This window comes from Paramisgurnus dabryanus, chromosome 20 (genome assembly GCF_030506205.2).
Source record: "Paramisgurnus dabryanus chromosome 20, PD_genome_1.1, whole genome shotgun sequence".
Lineage (NCBI taxonomy): Eukaryota > Metazoa > Chordata > Actinopteri > Cypriniformes > Cobitidae > Paramisgurnus > Paramisgurnus dabryanus.
In genome coordinates, this window is record NC_133356.1 from 10,523,897 (window position 1) to 10,539,036 (window position 15,140).

Consider the following 15,140-nt stretch of genomic DNA (forward strand, 5'->3'; position numbering starts at 1 on the left):
ATGTATGTTTATTATTAGTGAAAGAGTCAGCAAATCCAGTTAAAGCATTCATACCATAAAATCACTGGTAAAACAAATAGATTTGGTACACACAGTCAAAAATAATATCAATATATGTTAAACTTTTTTCTTTCTTTTATTGTTTGATTGACATTGAGACAGACAGCTTTAAGATCTACTGTAATGCAAGGATCTAAAATAATGATACACATCAGATAATTTTTTAGATATTTTTTAAACTGTTATTTTGTCTATGTGTGCATATATCAGGGTCACATGCCTCTCTTTAAACATCAATCAGGTCCCGAACAACTATTTTAACATCAAGCAAGTCCTGTATTAATGTTTTAAAACAGTAACCAAAATCTCAAACGCGCAAGTGGATGGACACGCACCATTTGTAGTAGTTAAGCGTTACAACCTCTTAGAAAACGTACAAATAAATGTACAAATAAAAAATACAAAAAATAAAATACTAATAATAAATTGCGCATTGCGATAAACGCACGTTTAATAAAATTTGTGTCGTTAAAATTAACTTACGTTAACGCATAATTAACACAAAAATTCAGTTTAACAACACTAATTGTATTAATGTGCGATTAACGCAACACACAATTTCTGTAAATTAAAATATATTTACATAATAATAATAATTATTATTATATATGATATAATTATTATTATGTAAATATATTTTAATTATATATTTATATAATTATTATACACAGTACTCGCGCATATATAATGTAAACAAAAACTTTTATTCTGCAAACGATTAGTTGCATTTAGTCATTATGCAGCTCTACTTTTTAGATTTGAATATTACATATTTATGCATTTGGAAGATGCTTTTTACCCAAAATGACTTGCAGTGGATTCAAGGTATACAGTTTATCAGTAGACCTTTAGTATGTGTGTTTTTTTACTAGGAATCGAATATGTTACCTTTGCCCTACGCAGTGCTCTGCCAATTGAGCTACAGTGCTTTGTATCTGTTCTATCCCTTTAGCTAAACATCAGGCTCTCTACATTGGTGATGAATTGGTATGATTTTTTTGACTCAGCTGTTGTTGCAGATATGTAGGATGCGTTTGCATGAAGCACTGTATGGTGCTAATTTAGTGACGGACCCCCTGCCTCTCTTTCCTAACACAGCCCCAGGAAGCGATGATGCAGTCACATTTCGCCGCGAGCGAAGTACGTTCCGTCGACAAGCGGTACGAAGACGGCACAACGCAGGAAGTAACTCCACGCCCCCCGCCTCCCTTATCGGATCGCCGCTCAGGTACGACTCACCTGGATATTCAGGATCAGTCTTTTGAGGAACAGCATGTTTGACTCACCTGTTCTGGTCTCCTTTTCATCACTTTTATTTAACTGCTTCCATTTATTTTGGCACTTTTCCAGGACACTGCATGAAAATTTTATTCCTCTGCATTTGCTACTCACAAGTGACTCTCCTCCTACTAGCCTACTCTTCGGAGGAGACTCCTTGAACATGTACCCAACATTCTTGAATGTTGCTTTTTTAATATAGTTAATCCATATTTTAATTGTTTCCGATGTTTTCTCCCCAGTGTTTTTGGTCTTATGTGTGCTTTCACTTGATTTGTCATGTTCTGATTAACTGCTATGCGATGTCTAACTTCACCTGCCACACTTATGCTGGTTCTTGAATCTTATTCAATGTACAAATATGTACGGCGGCTCTTTATACACTTATTGAATAAACATTACTTTTAAAGGAACAGTATGTAGGATTGTGGCCAAAACTGGTATTGCAATCACAAAACTTGTGGCTAAAACCGGTACTGCAATCACACAGCTGGTGGCCAATACACAAAATGACAACATAAACATCAGTTGAGGGCTGCAACTCAACTTTTTAAATGACAATATCCTGGCCGGACCACTGTTGTCAGTGATATACGTATTTGAAATAAAATGATTTCTTAATGTCTAGTGACATATCAGGGCCATATTATGATTAATTGATATACATTTTTTACATACTGTTCCTTTAAGTGTCACATTAATTCTGACATATCAAGAATATCCCACATCCACTTTTAATGAAAAGCTTTGATCTTTGAATGGAAAGCTGCATAAAATCATAACCCCATCAGGAATCAAAAAAATTAAAGTGTTTCATGGTTTCTTATAGGAGACATATCATAAAAATATGACTTTAACTGTGCATTCAGACTGCCACCGGCGAGAGCGTCAAAGTGGCCGGAAGTCATTCATTTTCAATGAGAGCCGGCGGCGAACTCCGCGTCGAGGAGAGTTGAAATCAGCTCAACTTTATGGTAATGAGATATGACGCGGTTCGGCGGCAACCAATCGGAAGGCGGAAATGTTCACCGGCAACAGAGCGTCCACTACAACTTTCCTTTAGCGTCGTTGTCAGGGCAGCCAGAGCTTTTATTGACGCTCTCGCCGGTGGCGGTCTGAATGCACAGTAAGAGCTATAATTGGGTCCCCCGTGCTTCTTTCAACCTAGAAAATGTGAAAAAGTTTAACCCAGTAACTTAGTTTTGGTAAACCATTTTCTGCAGGCATGTGAAAAAATTGGTAATTTAAATTTGGCTCCCCTTGTGATGTCAGAAGGGGATAATACCGCCCACAATCTGCACTATCCAACCACGGCACTGCCATTTAGTGCAGAGATCAGCTAATTTGCATTTAAAAGGACACACCTGGCACATTTTTGCTCACACCTACAAAGTGGCAATTTTAACATGCTATAATAAATTATCTATGTATTTTGAGCTAAAACTTCACATAAGTACGCTGGGGACACCAAAGATTAATTTGACATCGTAAAAAAAGTATTGTGAAATGTCCTCTTTAAAGACCCAGATACAATTCATTGTATTCATGTTTTACTCTGTTTACCCTCTTAATATTCTGTCTGTAGCCCGAGTTGTTATTTTTTTGTCATTCTGACTTCAGATTTTATTTCTTTTTAATCTGTCCTTCAAGGGGTTTTATTTAGTTTATGTTATCTTATATTCTTAATTTAAATGGTAATACATACTGGTTTTATTACTGTACACTTTTACATTTAATAAAAGGTAAAATAATATGTTGAAATAATATAATATTTTTTTTAAACTTATTTATTATTTTTTTATGAAAATATATATTTTTAATTTTGTACTTTCAAGTTTATTCACAACAAAGGCGTTCTTTCTTTCAATCTGTTTTGCTTTTTCTGCTGGTGAAATCTGAATAGTCACCCTGTTCTATTTTTGTTTGGTGCGCCTCTCATTTTACATTTCCTGTCCATCTCTCATAACTCCTCCAGAAAGCCCACCCCATCTTACCAATCTCTGACTTTGCAGCATTTTGCTCTGCCTTGTTTTTACACACACACACACACAGAGAGTGTCACTCTCTCCAAATCATATTTGTTTCTACTCCCCCAGTCTGCAGGAGGCTCTGAGTCAGGTATCTCAAGCCTCAGGGTCACAGGTCAGAGGTCAGCCGTCCCGCACGTCCTCTCAGGTGACTGTATTGAGCACTAGCGCCTCCCTGCTGGTCAGGAACGGAAGTGCGCAGCTGGAGGGCTGCCCAGATAAGGCCTCCACTGTGGGTGTGGCCAGCCTGCAGGATGAATTTGGTAAGCACTGTACAATTACTAGTATTTACCATCATACTTTTCAACATCATCCGTCATGGTTGCATGCTGTATGTCTCACTGGTGTGTCACCTGCATGATATCAGTTGTAAATGTGTTGTTTGCTAACTAACCACATCTGGAATCGTTATTCAGTCAGAGTAAATGGTTTCATTGGAAGTCTGTGTGAAATATATCTTGTTTGATTTTTTAAAATATTTGAATGAGTCTATTTTACTCATTTAAAAAAATATATTTACAATGGTTCTATCAGTACCTTGCTTGCATGGACGCCACATTATACAGTATATGTCACGTGTAGCCTGACATCCTGTGTATTTGTATGACTTAGGGAAGCTGTCCCCTCCTCTTTATGAGGTTGGAGGATGCGATGTGTCCCTGGTGAACTACGAACCCGCAACCAGGCGAGCCTCCAACAACCTCTGGTAAGTTATAGCACAAACATAAAGCAAACCCAGAATTCTTTGCTGATAATCCAGACTTATTTACCCCAAAATGATTTTCTTTTCAGGGAAACAGACTCTCACCTCTCCAGTTCTACCTCAGTTCGTTTTTACCCTCATGATCTGGTTAGTCCTTATAAACAATCACAAAACCCATATTTTTGATTCTCACGAAATTAGACTTATGAGGTGTCATGAAACATTTTGATCATAAAAGTAAGAGTATCAAAATAAGAAGCAAACAGTTACAAACATCTCTTCATGTACTATTTTGCACATGATTTCAAATGACATCATACAAACCAATTTTGTTGTTTTTTCCACATTTAAGGGGAAAATTTTCATTACCGCAACGTGTCCATGACTGGATTTGGGTTTTTTGACATGGAAATATTTATAATTAAAAAATAAAAAGCTTCAGTGCATGTTATACTATAAACATTTACAGTAAAGAAACATGTGGTATTTGGTGGTCATTGGTAAATGTAGAGACAATAATAAGGAATATAAATGTGTCCAAGACCAATTTTCTCATCCTCCACAACAATTTTCAATCATTGTTTAAGCCCTCAAGGAACTAACATTTAAAAAAAAATTGTTGTAAGGGACATAATTGACTGTGACACTCAAGATGGCTACCAGGTAAGCAGTTCTTATTTTATCTCTCCAGATAAAAGTTTAAATTTTGTTTTTCATAGTACCTAGACAACTTTTTAGTTCTCATTACCGAAACATGAGTTTGTAAATGCATATATTTAATATGCAATATCATGTATTTTTAATAATGATAATCTAAAAAATTTAAATTTTATTGGAAATATGTTTAAAATCATCTAAAAATAATAGTTATAGTAAGTTCAGACCTTATTCTTATATTTGCAAAAAAAATTGCTTCAAGGGCTTTTTTAAAAAATATGATGCTGGACACCTTCTAAATCTGGATTTCGTGAGAATCACCCAAAAACATTGTATACTTCCTGACTTCCGGGTCTGTGTTATGCTGAGATACATTTCTCCCACACTATGTGTATTGTCATCATACAGAGTTTTGTGTTTTTCACAATGGACCTTGTTTATGGACAGTAGCACAGCTGAGACAATAACCTCACTGTGTGCGCGTGTGTGTCTTCAGATGCGTCTAAATCGGCTGCTGTCCATGGACCCAGAGCTGTTGGAACAGCACGACGTTGACGGCAGTCCTGACCTGCAGGTGGTGCCACACTGCACGCAGGACTCCTCGCACAATCACACACACTCGCACACACACGTACACAAAACCAAGCAGTACTACAGATTCTGGCTGCTGCCGTACCTGTGGGTCGGGCTGCACTTTGATAGACTCACACTACTGGCCCTTTTTGACAGGTACACACATGCACAATGTGTATTATTCAGTTTAGATGTGAATTACCTCATAGCCTGACAATGCTGTATCTGTGTGTTTATCAGGAACCGAGAGGTACTAGAGAACATGCTTTCTGTGGTTCTGGCGGTTCTTGTGGCCTTTCTGGGGTCAGTGCTGCTAGTTCATGGGTTCTTCACTGACATTTGGGTCTTTCAGTTTTGCCTTGTTATTGCCAGCTGCCAGTACTCCTTACTGAAGGTGAGAATCACATACACATGCCAGTGAATGAATGGAGCCTTGGAAAAAAGTGCATTTATTATTATTTTTCAATAAAAAAATTAAATTTTTTGTCAAAGAGTGGCGAAAATCTAGATGCAAAGGACTTGACAATCATTTCAGACACAAAAGTTCATAAATTACTTTTTTAATGAAAAAAAATCTATTTTCTTTACTCAGAGCGTCCAACCTGATTCTTCCTCCCCCCGACATGTGAGTAGCAATCGCACAAAAAACACTCAATATACAGTAGCACACTATGAAGCCTTAAAAACAGTACAGTCACACTTTCGGCAAACCGAGTTCAATTCCCGGCTTGAGGTCCTTTGCCGAGCTCCACTGTACTTTAAAGGAAAACACCACCGTTTTTCAATATTTTACTATGTTCTTACCTCAATTTAGACAAATGAATACGTACATATCTTTTTTCAATGCGTGCTCTTTTAATCTTTGTACAGCGCGTTGTCAATATGTTAGCATTTAGCCTAGCCCCATTTATTCCTTAGGATCCAAACAGGGATGAATTTAGAAGCCACCAAACACTTCCATGTTTTTCCTATTTAAAGTCTCTTACATGAGTAGTTACACAAGTAAGTATGGTGGCACAAAATAAAACTTTTGTTTGGAGCCATAGGAATGAATGGGGCTAGGATAAATGCTAACACATTCAAGAAACGCTGTACAAAGATTAAAAGTGCACGCATTGAAAAAAGATAGGGATGTATTAATTCGTCTAAGTTTAGGTAAGGACATAGTAAAATATTGAAAAACGGTGGTAATGTCCCAAATAATAACTTAAAAAATGTAAAAAGAGATGAGTAAATGATTTTCTCTTTATTGTCTTTTCTATGTTTGTAGGGTCATAACCGTATCATCGCTTATAGCAGGCCTGTGTACTTCTGTCTCTGCTGTGGGTTGATTTGGCTGTTGCATTATGGGAGTGTAAACAGCACCACTAGTTCAGTAACTCTGTATGGAGTCGCTCTCACCAGCTCCGTCCTGCTGTCCCAAGCTCGAGATCTCCTCATCGGTGAGCACTGCCGCAGAAGAGGATGTTAATTCCCAGATGATGAATATGGAGCATGAATCTGCATGCTGTATAGTTTATCTCAGCATTCCTGCGGATATGAAATAAGCGTGCCAGAGCTGAGCACGGATAAATTCCTGCTGATGTGACGAGACTGAACTACTCCAGCATTACGAACTCTCTATCTCTTTTTTTCTCTCTCTCTTTCTAGTTTTTACCCTGTGCTTTCCCATCATCTTCTTTATTGGGCTGCTTCCTCAGATCAACACATTTGTCATGTACCTACTTGAGCAACTTGACATACATGTCTTTGGGGGAAACGGTAAAAGCTGTTTACAGTATATACGTTTACGTTAGGATAAATGAACTTAAAATTGAATTAACACTGACTTAATAATGTTCTTTAATGTTCTTCAATCCCAGCATGCACCAGTCTGCTCTCAGCGCTCTATAGCGTTCTGCGCAGCATAGTCACTGTAGCGATGCTCTACGGGTTTTGCTACGGAGCCCTGAAGGTGATACATTGCTCTCTCTTCCTTTTTAATCTCCGTTTGCAGTTGTTTTGTATACATTCTGAACATTGTGTGGGTTTTCAGGACTCATGGGATCCTCAGCACATTCCTGTACTTTTCTCAGTGTTTTGTGGGCTGTTGGTTGCCATTTCGTACCATCTCAGTCGCCAAAGCAGTGACCCCTCCGTGCTTATGTAAGTCCTGTGTGTGGGTTTGTGCTTTTGACAGATGATGCTGGTATTTTTATTGCTGCCAGTATTTGAGCTGTTAGTGTTTTTAATATCTATTCACTGGGATGTCTCTGACATAGTTACATACATAGTTCCAGTCTAAATAACCTAGATATTTTTGTTATTTTAGTCTGTTTACATGTTTACTGTTTTACATAAAAAATAACAATTTAATGAACTATACATTATCTGTTTTTTTTTTTAAAGCATCAGGAGCACAGAAAGCTGTATTTAATAGTGTTGCATAAAACCAGCAGTGTCCGTTTGATGTGATATTATTTACAGTTTATATAGCATGGTTTTCATATATCATTTGTGTTCTTTGTAAGATTTAATGTTGGTGTGATGTCATGTTTGTAGTTCTTTAGTGCAGTCAAAGGTCTTCCATAACGTAAAAGAGAAAAATCCAGAAGATCCCCTGGCTGAAGTTCAGGATCCTTTACCTGAGAAACTCCGTAACTCTGTGGTGAGCAGGATTTTTATATCTTGCACACATCTTCAACTGATTCACAATGATGCATCTGCATTGCTTCTTCTTCTCTGGCTACAGAACGAGAGATTGCAGTCAGATGTAATTGTGTGTGTGGTCATCGCCGTGCTGTATTTCGCCATTCACGTGAGCACTGTCTTCATCGCCTTACAGGTAAAACACTGTGATCAAGCTTTGTATGATTCAAACCTGTTTTAAAGGAATAGTTCACCAAAATTTTTTAATTCTGTCATCATATTTTTACTCTCATATTGTTTCAAATCTGTATAATTTTTTTCTAGTGAACACAAAGGAAGATATCTTGAGGAATGTTTGTAACCAAACCGATCATGAACGTTTTGGTTACAAACATTCCTCAAAATATCTCTTTCTCTGTGTTCATCAAAACCAAGAAATTTATACAGGTTTGTAAATTATGACACAATACATTTTGGGGGGGTGAACTATCCCTTTAAAGGATTAGTCAATTTTCTTAAAAAAAATCCATATAATTTACTCACCACTATGTCATCCAAAATGTTGATGTCTTTCTTTGTTCAATCGAGAAGAAATTATGTTTTTTGAGGATTTTTCTTATTTTAATAGACTTTAATGGACCCCAACACTTATCAGTTTTAATGCAGCTTAAAATTGCAGTTTCAAAGGACTCTAAACGATCCCAAATGAGGGATAAGGGTCTTATCTAGCGAAATGATTGTCATTTTTTGGCAATAAAAATAAAAATATGCACTTTTAAACCACAACTTCTCTTCTTCCTCCGTTCGTGTGACGCGCCAGCGCGACCTCACATAATTGCGTAATGACGTGGAAAGGTCACGTGTTACATATATGAAACGCACATTTGCGGACCATTTTAAACAATAAACTGACACAAAGACATTAATTTGTATAATTCCACATACAACAACTTCGTAACGGTCCTCTTTCTCGCTTGTAAACAGTGGGGCATAGTTTCGGATACATCATCCGTGACCTCTTGATGTGATGACATATTACATGAGGTCGCGCTGGCGCATCTCACGAACAGAGGAATACGAGAAGTAGTGTTTGAAAAGTGCATATATTTTATTTTTCATGCCAAAAATTACAATTGTTTCATGACCCTTATGCCTCGTTTGGGATCGTTTGAGTCCGTTGAAACTTCAATTTTAAACTGCATTAAAACTGTTAAGTGTTGGGGTCCATTAAAGTCCATTAAAATGAGAAACATTATGGAATGTTTTCCTCAAAAAACACAATTTCTTCTCGACTGAACAAAGAAAGACATCAACATTTTGGATGACATGGTGGTGAGTAAATTTTCTGGATTTTTTAAGAAAATTGACTAATCCTTTAAAACTCTTTGGAGCTGATTTGCTTCTATTTGAAGATAATGCTATCTAAAAAAATGAACTGTCCTTGATCCTAACTCTTTCTCTCTTCTCTTCTAGCCGTTTTTGAGCTATGTTCTGTATGGTCTTGTCGGGGCAATAGGGCTGTTAACTCATTACCTGTTGCCCCAGATGAGAAAGCAGTTACCCTGGTACTGCTTTTCACATCCGCTGCTCAAAACCAGGGAGTACTATCAGTTTGAAATCCGAGGTGAGTCTGCACGTCACATGCTGGTTCTGTTAGGATACAGTCATGTGTAATGGTACTGAAGAGTTCGTTATGTGTGCAGGTGCCGCCCATGTCATGTGGTTTGAGCGTGCTCACGTGTGGCTGCTGTTTGTTGAAAAGAACATCCTGTATCCGCTTGTTGTGCTGAATGAGCTGAGCGGCAGCGCGCAGGAGCTCGCCAGTCCCAGAAAACTCAACACGGAGTTAGTATTGTCTTTGTGACCTCCTGTCTTTTGCCTTTTGGTTCTGTTGCCATTTTTACATTTGCATAGATTGTAAAAATGTGGCACATATGCATTCTGTCTTTGGTATTATATTTGAGTCTAAAGACTTTCTACACAGGTGTATAGTTTTACACGTCTTCAAACAGTTATAAAATGCATTTAGAGGCTGTATTAAGGTGTTTTTGGTCATCAATCAGATCACAAATGGACGACGCTTAAGACGGGTGTAAACGGGGTGTAAAACATTTTGAGTTTGTCCACTTTTGACTACATTCAGACTCTTCTACTCTCCGCCTATTGATCTAAAGCAGGGATGCCCAAACTCATTGAAGTGGCTGCTCTTCGCTTCTTTCATTCGTTTCATTTTGCGAGCGTGTGAAAGTTGCGCGTTTTGAAATATCAGAGAAGGTGTCTCTCTCGTCTTGTGATCTGATCGACCAAAACATTGGTCTACACTGTCATGTACAAGTAACATTTAATTCTGTCTTTCTCTCTCTCACAGGTTTGGAGCTCTAATGATAACTATTGCTGGGCTGAAACTGCTTCGTTCTTCTTTCAGTAGTCCAACATATCAGTACGTCACCATCCTCTTCACTGTGCTGTTTTTCACCTTTGATTACCAGCAGTTCTCCGAGACGTTGCTGCTTGATCTATTTTTCATGTCCATCGTCTTCAGCAAGGCAAGTCCTTATTATATAACAAACATTTCTATTTTCTACTCTTTAGAGTCAGGAGTTTATACTTTTTGTATACCAAACTTTGTGACGTGTTGTGACCCTTGTGTTTTGTAGTTATGGGAGCTCTTTTATAAGCTGAAGTTTGTTTATACCTACATTGCGCCGTGGCAGATCACCTGGGGCTCCGCCTTCCATGCCTTCGCTCAACCTTTTGCGGTGCCACGTATCCTTAGCACAAAATGTTTTGGATTTAATTTATTTTAGCAGCTGTACGAGTCAGTAGTGTGTTTTAGCAGTTCTTCCTTGACTCTGCCACTTCAGATTCGGCCATGTTGTTCGTTCAGGCCATCGTTTCTGCTGTGTTCTCCACTCCCTTGAACCCTTTCCTTGGTAGTGCCATTTTCATCAGCTCCTATGTAAGGCCTGTGCGCTTCTGGGAGAGAGAATACAAGTAAGATACTTTGTATTTCACTATTATATGTCTTGTTTTCTTGTGTTATGTCTATTTTAATTTGTGCTCATATACATTGTTGTATGTTTAGTACTAAGCGAGTGGATCATTCCAACACCAGACTGGCCTCTCAGCTTGACAGAAACCCAGGTACAATTTTAAAGTTTTTCAGTTTTGTCAATAACAGATATTAGTGATGCACCAAAATAAAATCCTGGGCCGGAACCGAGAATTCTGGATGCACATATCAAAAATAACCCAAGTTTTTGTATAATTGCATTAAAGGTGCTCTAAGCGGATTCATGCGTTTTAGACCATAAAACATTTTTTGTTACATACAGCAAACATCTCCTCACTATCTGCTTGCTGCCTGCCCGCTGATCAAACTTTAAAAAACGCGATCTCTGTATACAGCCTAGGCTTCACAAACTGCAAAAACAACAAAGTGGCCAAACCTACCATCAGAAACGATAACAAAGTGTTCCAGCCAATAAAAAACAAGAAGGATTTGGGGGTGGGGGTTAGGCACGTTCATGGAAGCACGGAAGGGAGGGGGAGGGAGAGGAGTTAGCTACGCTCCGTTTGTTTGAAAACAGTTCAAACATTAACAAAAATTAAAGTCACACAGATTTTAAAGTCACGATTTTACATTTCCTTTGGTGTGTACGTGTCTATTAGTACATATTAACGAAATGCAAAAGGTACATACCCCAAAGTAAGCAATGACACGAGTTATCATCTCCAAAGTAAATCTCTTTTCTTGGACTACAACAAACACACGGATTGTAGGCAACAGTTTACTTACTCGGATTGGTGATGTAGTCAAAGAGAAAGACCGACATTATCATCATTCCTCCAGCTTCGGACTCACAGCCTGTAAGTTAAGTCCTGTTAGCATTGAATTGTGATGGTGAGGAACGTCACATTTCCAGCTGACTTCAAAGGTATTCAGGCCAATCACAACATACAGATTAAGTGGCCAATCAGGGACACAGAGCTTTTTAAATTGATGAGTTTTGTACAAAATCCGTGCGTTTAAGGAGGAGAGTGAAATCTGGAGCTACAAAAAGTGTACGTTATATGGAAAATAATGGGTTTTTTAACCATTAACCACGCGAACACATTGTATTATACCAAATACACAATATAACATTGTTTTTAGCAGTGAAATAGGTGCTCTTTATTATTAAACTTTTTATATTAAACAATTTCATTAATTTTACAAATCTGAGTTGCCAATAAAACGAAATTTCGGTGCATTACTAACAAAAACATCAATTTAGACTTTGGAGAACATTTAGTCTATAATTGTTTTCTTCAGAAAATGTACCAATACATATCTAGTTTGTACACTGCAAAAAATTGAATGTCTTACTTAGTATTTTTGTCTCGTGTTCTAATATAAATATCTAAAAATTCTTAAATTGGGATACATTTACTTGGTAAGCAAGTGGCTGAAGATAATAAGTCTTGTTTATTGAAATAAATAATGAAAATCAAGAGTTTTTTTTTTTTTACTTAAAGCTCCTGTTCTTTCTTTGATTTTAAAGCTTTGATTGTGTTTATAGTGGGCAATGTAACATGTGTTCATGTTTCACGTGTAAAAAAACAAAACAATTTTTTTCACACAATTTACTTATCTGTATAGCGCTGTTTTCACTGTCCTCAAAACGAGCTGATGTCTTCCTTGTTCTATGAAGTCCCTGCTTCAGAAATACATAACAAGTTCTGATTGTGTAGTTTGTTTAGTGTGTTGTGATTCAATAGCAGCTTAGCTTAGCAGAGCCGTTTGAGCCAAAGCTGGTGACTTACGTATTCATGTGGGTGGAGTTTAGTAAAAAAATCTTTTTACTGACGTCATTAAAGAAGGAAATAGAGGGCTGTAGTCCAAACCGGCCGTTCGCTGTAGGCTTTAAAAAAAGTAATTATTTTGAAGAATATTTATCGCCTGGCATTGAACTTTGAGCTTTATCATTTTACAGGTATTATTTATGCTAATACAGCAACATTACAAACTAACTAGCGTTTAAAAAATGGGATCAGGAGGAACGTGACCTTTAAAACAAGTCAAAATATCTCCCAGTGTAGTAAGAAAGATAAACTTAATTCCAGTTTCAATTTAATTCAATAAACTTAATTTAAGTTTATTTTTCTTACTGCCCTGGCAGATATTTTGACTTGTTTTAAGTAAAAAACCTCTTGATTTTCATCATTTATTTTAATAAACAAGACTTAATATCTTAAGCCACATGCTTACCAAGTAAATGGATCTCAATTTAAGAATTTTTTGATATTCATATTAGAAAACAAGACAAAAATACTAAGTAAGACATTCATTTTTGCAGTGTATTTATTGAATATTATAGCATCAGATTACTTAACTAAAAACTTTGATTTTACTTTGTTTAGCTATCTTTGTCCATCTCTATATTTTTTATTTAGTTTCTGAGATGTTTTTAAACCTGCAGCCTCTCTCCTCCTCTTCTCCTCAGGTTCAGATGATAACAACTTGAACTCAATCTTTTATGAGCACCTGACGCGTTCCCTGCAGCATTCCCTGTGTGGAGACCTTCAGCTGGGCCGCTGGGGAAACTACGGCACTGGTGACTGCTTCATCCTGGCCTCGGATTACCTCAATGCTCTCGTTCACCTTGTCGAGATCGGCAACGGACTCATAACCTTCCAGCTCCGAGGACTTGAGTTCAGGGGTAAGGAGATAATAATGGAAAGTAAGTTACCATCTTTCCTTTTCTCTCGCTTGCTCACTCTGCTCTCTCTTTCTCTTAGGGACGTACTGTCAGCAGAGAGAGGTCGAGGCGATAACAGAAGGAGTTGAAGAGGACGAAGGCTGTTGTTGTTGTGAACCTGGTCATCTGCCGCACTTGTTGTCCTTTAACGCTGCGTTCGGCCAGCGCTGGTTGGCCTGGGAGGTTCTGGTGACTAAATATGCTTTAGAGGGCTACAGCATTACCGATAACAGTGCCGCGTCTATGCTGCAGGTGTTTGATCTGCGGCGAATCCTCACTACGTACTACGTCAAGGTCAGCAGATATTCTCTCTCTCCTAAACCAAACTTTTTTGCTTTGACTTCCAAACTAAACATTGTGTGTTTGTGCTGTAGAGCATTATTTACTATGTCATCGCGTCTCCTAAACTGGAGGAGTGGCTGGCGAATGAAGTCCTGCTTGATGGTCTGAAGAGCTGTGGGGAGCGCAACTACGTTGATCTAGATCCAACCTTTAATCCGAACATTGATGAGGACTATGACCACAGACTGGCCGGAATCTCCAGAGACAGTTTCTGCTCCGTCTACCTCAGCTGGATCCAGTACTGCAACTCACGAAGAGAGAAGGTAAACACACGCAAGCGTCTTTGATGGATATAGGAAGTATGCTAAGATCTTGTCACCTTCCCCTCACGTTCTTTCTCTCTTTTTTTCTGTCTGTCTAAGCCACTGGACAGTGAAAAAGACTCTCAGTTGGTTCTGCTTTGTTATGGGCTGTGTGTTTTGGGAAGGAGAGCTCTAGGAACTGCATCTCACCACATGTCCAGGTGGGGGCGCACTAATGCTTTTTGCAGCTAGTTTGCTGTGCTTTTGAGGTTTTCCAAAAATGTTGTGATTAATTTTGTGGTTTTAATTTGTGTTTCCATTCTCAAAGTAATCTGGAGTCATTTTTGTACGGGCTGCATGCCTTATTTAAGGGAGATTTCCGGATCTCATCTGTGCGGGATGAATGGATCTTTACCGACATGGAACTTCTGAGGAAAGTGGTCGTGCCTGGAATACGCATGTCACTCAAACTGCACCAGGTGAGATGTTTATATGCGTGCATTTATGTGAGACTCGGGTTATCCATATTTACATAAATTACATTTACACTATTAGAAAGGATGTGTTAATTTTTTACACATCTTTGTGCGTTAAGCTTTTAACACATTGTGTGTCATTTTGTGTTTATCTTGTGTTAAAATAAATCACAAGTTGTGTTAAAAGTAACACAAAATGTGTTTGGTAAATTCTGGGACATAGAGAGGCTGTTTACACTTGGCATTAACATACGTTTTCGTCGATCGGATCACAAGTGGACGACGTTAATGCCAGGTGTAAACGGTGTTCAAAACGTTTTGAGCTCGTCCACTTTCGACCACTTTCAACCACATCCAGAGGTAGTCGAAACCACTTTCGATCGGATCGCTTTGGAGTTGCGGAACGTATATGT

The 15,140-nt window shown here is 38.0% G+C and overlaps 1 protein-coding gene across 2 annotated transcripts in view; it reads left to right on the forward strand.

Annotated features, from left to right (window-relative positions):
• pcnx1 (pecanex 1) overlaps positions 1–15,140 on the forward strand; it is a 39,271-nt gene that overhangs the window by 15,777 nt on the left and 8,354 nt on the right. For both annotated transcript variants that reach the window (XM_065296373.2, XM_065296372.1), the window contains exons 6-29: positions 1,159–1,288; positions 3,435–3,628; positions 3,978–4,071; positions 4,158–4,215; positions 5,222–5,454; positions 5,539–5,692; positions 5,891–5,923; positions 6,569–6,740; positions 6,949–7,059; positions 7,161–7,252; positions 7,334–7,443; positions 7,840–7,945; positions 8,030–8,122; positions 9,400–9,550; positions 9,630–9,771; positions 10,295–10,472; positions 10,584–10,692; positions 10,791–10,920; positions 11,012–11,070; positions 13,413–13,628; positions 13,708–13,961; positions 14,042–14,272; positions 14,372–14,472; positions 14,580–14,730. In XM_065296373.2, the coding sequence (XP_065152445.1) occupies positions 1,159–1,288; positions 3,435–3,628; positions 3,978–4,071; positions 4,158–4,215; positions 5,222–5,454; positions 5,539–5,692; positions 5,891–5,923; positions 6,569–6,740; positions 6,949–7,059; positions 7,161–7,252; positions 7,334–7,443; positions 7,840–7,945; positions 8,030–8,122; positions 9,400–9,550; positions 9,630–9,771; positions 10,295–10,472; positions 10,584–10,692; positions 10,791–10,920; positions 11,012–11,070; positions 13,413–13,628; positions 13,708–13,961; positions 14,042–14,272; positions 14,372–14,472; positions 14,580–14,730 (3,302 nt within the window). The remainder of the gene's footprint in view (positions 1–1,158; positions 1,289–3,434; positions 3,629–3,977; positions 4,072–4,157; positions 4,216–5,221; positions 5,455–5,538; positions 5,693–5,890; positions 5,924–6,568; positions 6,741–6,948; positions 7,060–7,160; positions 7,253–7,333; positions 7,444–7,839; positions 7,946–8,029; positions 8,123–9,399; positions 9,551–9,629; positions 9,772–10,294; positions 10,473–10,583; positions 10,693–10,790; positions 10,921–11,011; positions 11,071–13,412; positions 13,629–13,707; positions 13,962–14,041; positions 14,273–14,371; positions 14,473–14,579; positions 14,731–15,140) is intronic.